The sequence below is a fragment of the Enoplosus armatus genome, chromosome 2, assembly GCF_043641665.1.
Source record: "Enoplosus armatus isolate fEnoArm2 chromosome 2, fEnoArm2.hap1, whole genome shotgun sequence".
NCBI lineage: Eukaryota > Metazoa > Chordata > Actinopteri > Centrarchiformes > Enoplosidae > Enoplosus > Enoplosus armatus.
The window spans coordinates 24,149,708-24,160,324 of record NC_092181.1 but is presented as its reverse complement, the minus strand read 5'-3'; the positions used below and the strand labels follow the sequence as shown (position 1 = coordinate 24,160,324).

At 41.6% G+C, this 10,617-nt stretch overlaps 1 protein-coding gene across 1 annotated transcript; it reads left to right on the top strand.

Annotated features, from left to right (window-relative positions):
* The first annotated feature begins 1,168 nt into the window (after nucleotides 1-1,168).
* On the top strand, nucleotides 1,169-10,499 carry akap8l (A kinase (PRKA) anchor protein 8-like). Its single transcript, XM_070920724.1, has 13 exons — nucleotides 1,169-1,263; nucleotides 2,147-2,185; nucleotides 2,623-2,857; nucleotides 4,321-4,924; nucleotides 5,489-5,603; nucleotides 5,715-5,764; nucleotides 6,149-6,179; nucleotides 6,338-6,443; nucleotides 6,704-6,845; nucleotides 7,949-8,054; nucleotides 8,141-8,271; nucleotides 8,925-9,020; nucleotides 9,222-10,499. Exons 1-13 carry the CDS (start codon nucleotides 1,239-1,241, stop codon nucleotides 9,684-9,686), a joined length of 2,145 nt encoding a protein of 714 aa, XP_070776825.1. The 5' UTR covers nucleotides 1,169-1,238; the 3' UTR covers nucleotides 9,687-10,499.
* The last annotated feature ends 118 nt before the right edge of the window (nucleotides 10,500-10,617 follow it).

Genomic DNA, 10,617 nt, shown 5'->3' with positions numbered 1-10,617 from the left:
TAACTTTGTACAAGCCTCTTTGCTTCCTTCCTCCCTTGCACAAATCCATGTATTCTTATTTTTGCATGCCATTTACCATGATGTTTTAATTGTGCAAATAATTTCAAATTAAATTACAACAGACTGACTTATTTTCTCTTTTTTTCCCCCTCAACATTGCCAATGCTGTCAGCCAGCTGTCTAGCTGCCCCGCTTGCTTAAAGTTCTGCTAATGAACATAGAAATATTTTACTTCACAAGTTGACAACTCATGACTGAATTATCAGCTGTGACATCTATGAGGCAAGACCACAAACTGTATAGAACTATCTATAACATGAGGAGCAGCAGAACAGGGTTTTTTTTCTATGCATAGTGTATTATTCTTGAGTAAAGGCACTTATCTTCCATTTACATTATTGAGGAATATAGCCAATGGTTGGCTATTCTAATAAACATTCACCTTTCGCCCTCATCTTCCTCTCCTAACTTTTGAAAATAGGCTGCAGATTTAGCTGATATCTGGGTAGACTGTTATAAAGGAAATGTCTCTACGTTTTCAAAGGCCAGGGATGCAAAATGTGTATTTAGTGGTATGCTGATGGAAATTGTTGAAAATTAAAAGAAAATTATACATCAGACAAAGTGATTTAGAGGGGAATTTTTAATGTGGCACCTCATGGTTGGCTCAATGAAATTTCCATTCAAGATTAAGTTTACCTGTAAGTCTAAGTCACTATTCCCACAATGACCGGTACGAAGTGTTGGCCAGCAGGTGTCATCATTTAACTATCAAATGCTTGACTGTGACGGTGTACCACCTGCCGCAAAGTGATTCAGTGCTATGAAAAGCTTCGTTTTCCTCATTTGAATTTACAGAATATATATTTGGAATACGGCTTCTGTTTTGTTACGTTACGTAAGCCAATTTCAGGCCCTCTTTGTAGAAACTTTACCGACATTATATGTAATTACCTAAAATTAAGATCAGGGTGAAGATGCTTTACATACTGATCACGGATAAGACAGAATCAGACGAGATACGTTTCTCATACGTTTCCAACGAGACTTTGGTGGGCTACGTCCCTAATACGTGTGACGTAATGAGGCGTTTGTGGTCACGTGATTTTTTCGCGTGTCTGACAGAGGCGATCCATCTCGCCGCTCTCATAGCCACTCTCTGCCTGAAGGCGTAACCGCTGTGGGAGTATCGTCGCTAGTTTCGACCGGATTGTCTGAACAGCGCACCGTAAAATACCATGGACAGCAGAGGCTACGGTTCGGGTAAATATACACTGGCTATTAGGCATCGAACCTGTGGTGCAGATACATTCACCACGGACACAGTTAACGTTATTAATTCGTTGTCCAGTTAGCTACGTGCTTTGTTGCCGAGAAACATAGCTAGCTAGCCCCAGTATGTTAGCTGTTAGCTAGTTCAGAGTTACAGCTTGCCTGCAACAGCAAGCAACCCATAGCCGGCTGTAGCTTGAAACACACAAGTGTTAGCTAACTGTAATGTTTCCCTGTCTGTTGCGGTAATCCGTTTAATAAATTCATTTCAAAGCAAACGAAACATTCATTTACGGCATAACGTTAACAGTTACCAGGCCCGTCAGCGAATATAAAGGAACAATAGCTAGTTAGGTTAGCCAGCTGCTAATATGCTAACATAGAGGGCTGCCTGGCCCATTGTTTGGATGTTGTAGGGCGTGTTAAATGCTTAGTTAAATTTAGCTACCTAATTCTGTTAAAATGGAGTCAGCGTGGGAATAACAGACTTTTAAATGCTAGTTAATAAAATGGCCGCCACAGCTAACATGCGTCCAAAACTAAAGTTGGTTTAACATTAAGTTACCGTCACAGACACAGTTGTGAATTTCCCATTTGCATTAAATTAAGCCACGGATTCAGAGACAGACAGAGTCATTGTCTGATAGGAATCTAAAGAAAACCCAACCGGCTTGCCGAGTTGAACACTCTTGGGACATCTTTCAGTTCTTTAACATACAAGTTTTTTGTTTTTTATTATTTGTGACAATTACTTGGATGAGTAATTGCACAGCAATATGGTAATTTTGGTAACCAAATGTATTGGCTGCTTAAGTTTGAATATCGCTTTTTCCTGTTCAGTTTGCTTATACCTTTTTGTATTCTCCTTTTGTAGGTTACTCCAGTTGGGGAGGCGGAGGGTCAGGCAGCAGAGGTGAGGAAATTAGTGAATATGCTCATTCACTGTAAAATGATACAAGGACACTCAAACCTATCCTCGATTGTATGGCTGCGGCCAACTCAGTATTTTTTATTAAACCAGATCTAGGTGATATTGACTATATCAGATATGATGGCAATTTTGACAAAATACTGCTTTTGATATTGTAACTGCTTGTGGTATGAATACATCTTTTAAACTATTTGTAATCTAAAATAGAGAGGGATGAAACCGTCTTAGAAAAAGACATTAGCTTTAATTCGGCTAGTATAACCAAACTTTGAGATACTATTTAGTTTCATATCATAGTAACAGTGTGTAGATTATCTAAATTGGTAATTACATTTTTCATCTGTCAGTTTGATTAAATAAGTAGTGGTCTTATAGTAAGGGGGATTATATTAACGCCTTTTATTTCCTCACTATATTAGGTTCTGGTGGCTTTGACCTGTATGGGGGAGGTTATAAGGACTCAATGTCTGGGCTCGGGGGCTATGGAGGAGGAGGAGGAGGAGGCGGCGGCGGCCACATGAAGAGAGGTCTCTCTGGAACATCCCTGCTCTCAGGCACAGGAACACATGCAGATGCAGTCATTGCCAAGATTAACCAGCGCCTGGACATGCTTACTCAGTTGGAGGGGGGTTTGAAAGGGGCTCGGGGTGACAGGTAATAACTTTTTTCCTTTTTCTGCTCTTTACCGTCTTCATCAGTCAGATACCACTACCACACATACATGTCAGTGAGAGTATTTCATTTTCCAGCAGTGTCTTTCATTTATAAAATAAAATAACGTGACATCTGCTTAGTTGAGAACATTTTCTCTAAATGTTGTTTCATGGCTGAACAGTATCCAACCAGTTAAATGTTGCTTGTTTCATGATTCATCTGAAAAGTATCTCAATAAATGTCTTGATTGACATTGTGCAGTGATATAATAAGATGCTTAGGCCTTCTAATGCTATTGGTAATTTAAAAGTCAAACAGATCTTGCCCTAGTTTATGGTCACCAGTGTAACAGAATTCTGTAAGATATAGGCATACAATTTACAAACAAAGACCATGCCGATGTGGCTGGAAACTTAGTTGTTATTGTTTTTAGAGTGGTCAGGTTGCTAAAGCAAATTGGGCTGTCGTAGCTTGCTAAGGCATTTACTTACACTCTATACTCAGCCTTGGTGAAATGTGTATGCTCAATTCCTGTTTGGGATGAAAAGGTTGTGAGTTGCTCACAGTCTGCATTTGAATGCCTCAGCATCTGAGGAAGCTTTGGTTGCTCCCCATTTGCTATGTTGTGGTTTGTCTGGTTGCTGGGAAGAAAATGTTGTGATTCCTCAAAAGCTTAGACGTCATGAAAATGCATGGCCCCTCGTTGGAGGTGCAATGATAGACCCAACTTATCCATTTGTAACAGATTGACATCCTTGCCCATGAAGCCAGTCCATCTTTACCTAGCACTCCCTGAGCATTGCCTTTGTCTTGCTTTGTTTTTATTTGTTCACACACTTTGTTTCTCTCATCCTCCATGTGACCTAACCCTGTGTTCTGGCTTTAGGTTATGGAAGAGAGATGAGCTTACATGTTTTAGCTTGATATTACTTTTCAAGCCAAACTGTTAACTGAAGGTTGCCTGCTGTATCTACAAAAACACTTGCCCAAGGAAAAAAGGCCCAGTTTATGTTTCATCCCCCTCTCTTGGGTATTTACCGTAATCCAGTCACTTCCCAGGATATTTCACTTCTTGCACCTGTCTCAAGACATCACTGGTTCTGATGGACCATGCTCATGTCTGTTCAAGGTTTCAAAGCCTAAGAAACTGCATTTCCCCTAATCTGCAGGATACTGTTTGACCTCCAACAGAGAATGTGGTTGGATGAGTTCCTATAAACTTTAAAGATGAGAGAAAAATCATTACAATATCATAAAAGACCACAAGCGAAGTGTGTGTTGGATCATCAATTTATGATCTAATGCAGTTTCTGAAATAAAGCTGGGAGTGACAAGAAAACAAATGGAGAAAGCGAGACCATGGAGGAGACGGAAAAGCAGGTGGAGAAATCCAAACCTGACTGCCCTCCCTGCATCCCCTGCTCTCTGCTCTTCTCTATCAACCCTCTCCCTCCCTCCCGCAGGTATGACCAGTACGAGTCATTCGACTCGCGCACCTCCTCTCTCACCTCCTCCCGAGATCTCTACAGATCTGGCGGCAGTAGCTATGGTTATGGCGATGGCCGTGGGGACAACATGCTGTTGGGTCAGCGAGGAGTCTCGGGCTTCGGAGGGGGAATTGGGCTAGGGGGAGGAGGAGGCTTTGACAGCCCCTCCTCTTCCTATGGAGTCGCTAAAATGCGACAGAATATGAGGGAGTCCTTCAGCAGTGGCCAGGGAGGAGGCTCTGGAGGTGGAGGATGGGCTGGAGCAGGCCGACGTTCCCCCAGAAGGGGTGGAAGTGCCGGGGGTCGAGGAGCTGGAGGAGGGTTTGGAAGCCGCAGGTCTGACCCCACTCCATTAGGCGGAGGTGGGCGGGGAAGTGGTAGTGGTGGCCAGTCCCACCGCGGCCACTCTCCGGGAGGTGGTAGAGGCAAGCTCCCATCCCTCCTGTCCAACCGCATGTACCCTGAGAGTGGGGGCTTCCATCAGGGTTCCATTCAAGGGCCTCACGACTTTCCTGGGAGGCATTTTGGAGGGGGCCCACGGGCTGGCCGCCAGCGAGGCCGCAAGAGACCCCTCAACAAAGTAAGTACCTCCAGCCAAATAAGACCTCCTCAGACACTGGGCAAAAGTTAAGCCCTTTCTGATTCCCTCCTTTTTTGTATCCTCAACCAACTGGCAAGTCAGCCTAAAGTGCTAGTGCCTGCTATGTGCCATGTAAAGCAATTTGTCACAAAAAAGTCCTGACACACATTTGTCACATCACTTGCCCCTCTAACTCCGCCCAGCCCTTATTATTATGTGGTCAGAAATGCCTCATGGAGCTGCCCTTTTAGTAAAGTAAAGGCAAGTGACAAGTCTCCCTGCCCAATTCTTTGTCTTGTTTACTTGAGGGGGTGTTGAGTGATTTCACATTGTGGATTTTATTTTGATTTTACTTTTCTTTTTCCCCAATCCTGGGTAGTCTTAAGATAAGGCTAACGCTATTGATGAGGAAATGCCCAGAGAATCAAGACATATCAAGTCTGCTAATTGGCTTTGACGAGCATTAAGTCTAGAATTCATTGATATGTTGATGATACGTTCTGGTTGTATTGTCCATGCTTCTTTTTTTTTTTTGATTGATTTGACTGATTTTGTTGACTGTAGCAGGTGAAACCACAGCGTGATGTCCAGAAGAAGAGAAAGCAGACACTTACTGCAGCTGATGAGCCAGAGTCAAAAATGAACAGGACAGAGAGTGCAGGGTCAGAAGCTACCCAAGGTACCATCTTAAACAAATTCTTAATGTACTCAACATAAAAAAAAACATCACTTAGCTGACAACATTTCTACATCAGTCATGGCCTGATGTTGATGTACTCTGTTTTCATAGAGCCAGCAGAGAAAAATGGTGACGACAGTGAACCAAAGACTGCAGCTGTGGTGAGTACATCAAACTTGTTTGACAGGAACTCTTTATTCTTTTTGATGAATAGTGGCCAATAAAGTCTTAAATGTGCCCTTATTGTGCCAGATCAACACCTAGTCATGTATTACTCTCCCTTAATGAATAAACTACCCAATATCCCTTCAAATGTAATTAATCAGTATTATTTAAAAGGAAATGCAAATGAGGAAGAGATTATATTGTTCTATAATGGAAATGGGGCCTATAGGTCCAAGAAGGACTACTGCACAGGCCATGAAGCTTGGGCAGAAGAATAACATTAAAACTATTTTATTCCAAAATAAAAATATAACCTGTTAAAAGTTATCAGTGCCTTTTTTTCTAAATCAAATAAGTAATTGGGATACTTTCCTTCACAGGAGACAAAACCTACTGTGGACGGAGATAAAGGTAAACTCAGCTACAGTTCCTCCTCGTTTTTTTTCTCGCCTCCTTTCATGACACATGACACTATGCTTTGTCGGCCTATATCAGCTACGTGTATTGAACTATTACCCTCTCGTGGACATCTCAGCGTGCCTAACTTCTGCTCTTTTGCTTGTGCTTAGCTTCGCCCAAACAGGAGGAGAAGAAAAGTCCGCAGGGCAAACAGACCCCAGTCCAAAGTCAGGACAAGCACCCTAAAATGAGGAAGAGGAGAGGCTTCCTGGAAAGGTGAGAGGACATATATAATATATACCCCTGACCCCCCTGACTCAAGATTTACTACTTCACCCTCCTTCATCTCTTTTCTTTGCTTTCTTTCTTATTGTTTGTGAGATTAGTAAATTGCCTTTATTTTCACACGTTTCACTATGTATTATTACATCCATGTTTTTTGTTGCAGTCACTGAGATATGATTGTTTGATTATCAGACTGGGTTTCAACACACTGCACCTTCTTTATCTGATGGTTCTGCCTGATTTTTTTTCAGGGTGATGTTTGCATGCTCTGTGTGCAAGTTCCGTTCGTTCTACAAGGATGAAATGGAAACTCATCTTGAGAGTCGCTTCCACAAGGACCACTTTAAGTTCCTTTCCAGCCAACTGTCCAAGCCCACTACAGACTTTCTACAGGTGACTGAGATTTTGTCAAACATCCCATTTAGACACTCTCGATCTAATATAGATGCATAAAGGGATTCACGTTTTCCATCACTTGAATTCTGAATTAGAAATCATAAATTGTCAGTCATATGCTTTTGTATTGTAGCATTTGAGGTTAAATCTCAAGGGCTGTGCTCATAGGGATACAGGGATGACTTTTTTTTGGGTAGGCCAACTCAGAAGTTGGCATCGCCCTGGTTCCCTCGATTTTACATTTGGATTATTGCAGAAAATAAACTCTGGCAAACAAGTTTCTGAAACTATCTTGTTCAGCAAGATAATCTTCACAAATGAACACCACTTTTATGATTTTTGAAGTGCAGACAATAAACAAAACTACACCACGGTCACATTACTTAAGCGTCATCAACACTAAGCATTCAACTTAGATAGATAGATGGATAGTATAAACACAACGAGGCTGTAAAGGCGGACTAGTGAGTAGATGAGTTTCTGTTTCTGTCATGAAGATGTTTAATGTCCCCCGACAACCTCCGTAGTCTCATTTAGCCACTTGTTAGCTACCGCCTTTTTTTAAGACTCGTAAAAGCTTCAAAGTGTGTGTATTTTGTCGTAGAACAAAATGTGAAAATCTTTTAAGCTTGTCTTAACCACAGACCTTATTTCAGGCATCTAACCAAAAAAATTTCTGTATAAATTCTTCTGTAAAATAGTTAATTATGTAATACAGGGAGTAGGGCTTTACCTAGATCTGAATTTCCAAGTCTATTCTGATTAGCCAATTTATGCTGGTTATTTTTATTTATCTTAATTTTTGTCTCTCAATATCTTGCAGTCTTTCCGGTGAGTCTTGACACAAATGATTCATTTTTGTTGGTGTTCTTTTCCCTTTTTAAAAGAAGTTACACCTAAGCCCCACTAAACAGACAACAATCAGTTATCCATTATAACTCATAAGATTTCAGGAGACTAGAACTGCGTACAAAGGGTTCATACATATAGAATTTAAGGGTAATGGTTATTGTTATTTTTGTAAATGCAGCAGGGTTTCCGGAGTCACTGATGGCTACTTGAAGTGTAAACTAATAAAAACTTTGGTTTTGCTTTTGCAGGAATACTTGCAGAACAAGTTTAAGAAGACAGACCAGAGGGTTGGCCAGTTGGAAAACCACAGTGCTGCCATCTGCCAGGTGTACAAAGAGCAGGACCTCACCAGGGGTAAGCAGCAGCAGCATTGTGTGTGTAAGGAGTAAGGAGAGAATTTAAGTGATTGCTCATAGCAGATATTTCTCACGTGTGTTTAGATCTTGGTATGGAGCACTTCATGAGGAAGGTGGAAGCCGCCCACTGCGCAGCATGCGACCTTTTCATTCCCATGCAGCCCCACCTGATACAGAAACACATCAAGTCTCCTGACCATAACTACAACCGGAAGGTATGGCTGATCGCGCCCACATTGATCATTATATTAAAGAAAACTAAATATACCTTTCCTCTACTAACTAATTTGCAAAAAAAAGAACCCTGTGAAGACCTCAACAAACAGCATTACAAGCAACTTATTATTTTTTTCATGTAGACATTTTTGATTATGTTTGTCACAACCTAATGTTGTTTAAGGCTAAGTTTGAGTACAGGCCTGGATTTCAAGATATTGGTCAAAATGATTATTGTCGGATATATTCCTTCCTCCAATCATTGAGCCCTACACTATAAACAGTGGGTCATGGGCCATAATTCTTTCTGTTAGAATGAAGGCATTTGTAATTTAATACCTTCAGGAGAAGAACTTGAACTTGTGTTTGTCTAACAGTACTTGAAGTGGGTTAAACAATGCCAGCACCGTTTTTGTTCAATACGTTGCTCTTCATGTGAAAAAGCCAGACTGCTCCACACATCAGGTGGTATGGGCGGTCTTTAGGTGGTCTAGGGCAGGCCCACCATTCTGAGTAGTAGGCCTGTACTGACTGGTCCAGCACAAATACTGATACACACCAATGCTGGATGACGTATCGTAATGATGTTTGTTCTTTGGATGTTTTGCACTGTACCATGTATGACTTGGGACTCTTCTGTTTGTGACTAAAGGGTATGATGGAGCAGTCCAAGAGGGCCAGTCTGTCAGTTGCTCGTAGCATCCTTAACCACAAACTCATTGGCAAGAAGCTGGAGAGCTACCTCAAGGTATGTACAGTGTCGTGTACCTGAGCATGGGCTGGCAACCAAAATGCATGGTATGAATAGTAAATTTACCAGTGCTCTTTTGAGCTATTTGCTTTGCAAACCGGAATAAGTATAAGAGCTTTCAGATTTTTGTCTACCTGATCATGAATGAAGGGACTTAAAGACAAACAAATGTACTTATAAACGTTCTTTCATTGTCAGGGTGAAAACCCGTTCTCTGGTAACCAAGACGACCAGGATCCAGAGGACTCCATGGTGATGGATGTGTCAGAGCTGGAGTTAACCAGTGAGACAGCAGACAGCCAGACAGAGGCGGCACTAGTCAAGGATGAGCCGGTGGCTGAGGGAGAGACGGGTCAAGAGGCGGTCGAGGGTGAAGCAGCAGCAGCAGCAGCAGCAGCAGCAGCAGCAGCAGCAGCAGCAGAGGAGGACGACGAGGAGGAGGAGGGGGGAAAGATGGAGGAGGAGCTAGGAATGGAGGGAGAGGAGGAACAGGGGAACCAGGAAGAGGAGGAAGGTTTTGAAGTTGGAGAAGAAGAGGGATATGTGGTGCACGATGAGATTGGAGAAGAGGGATTACAGGAGGAGGAGGAGGAGGAAGGAGTAGAGGCAGCAGAGGTTGAAGACATTGAAGACGTCGAAGAGGCAGACAAGAATGATGAATGACTTTTGCATCCTGTGTGACTTCTCGACCATCTGTCCAGACCATTCAGTGACCCCCACAGTCCCATTAAACCCAATTTCATTGCCATGGCATATTAAGAAATATACAAACGGGCTCCCACCGTTTTTCATTGTCTAATGAATCTGAGCTTATGTAATTACAGTTTTGTTAAAGAAATAGTTCCACAGTTTGGGAAATACTCATTCTTTTTTTTGCAGAGAGTTAGATGAGAAAATAGTTACACTACCCAACTGTTTTATGTATGCCTACCAACTGTCTTTGGAGGCGTTGATAGACTATTTTTGGACTTTGTAGTGAGCCAAGCTAGTGTTTTCCCTGTTTCTAGTCTTAATGCTAAGCTAATCGCCTCCCTGCTCCAGGTCCATACTTAACACAGACATGGGCAGTATAAGTGTTTCCTCATTTAAAACTCAGCAAGATGGCAAAAATATTTCCCAAAATGTCAAACTATTCCTCTTGATACTTTTTCTTGTGCCTTTGTTCAAGGTAGTCTTAATTTAGATTAATTTGTTTAGAATTGTTTAAGAAATCATGAGTGTTGTAAAGTTGAGATATTGTGTACTTTTTTTCTTATCAGAGTTTACATAATGCCATAGCAGTCTGTCCATTGGCAGTATTGATGATGGTGAATGGGTGATTTTCCAACCTTTTGGTAAAATCTCGAATTCTACAGCTGGGGTGATTGAGATAATTGAGGAGACTGTAGAATAAGTATGGCATATTCAGACTGGATGTCAATCATGTATCAAACAACCTTGTTTCACTCTGAGTAAGAAATAAACTTGTTGAATAAGTCACTGTTTCACTATTTTTTGTATTGAAGATTTTAACATGTCAGATTGGTGGAACGTGAGTTCAAAGCTTGGTTCAATGAAAAATGTAGACACTACCTCAATATTTAACTAGGTAACG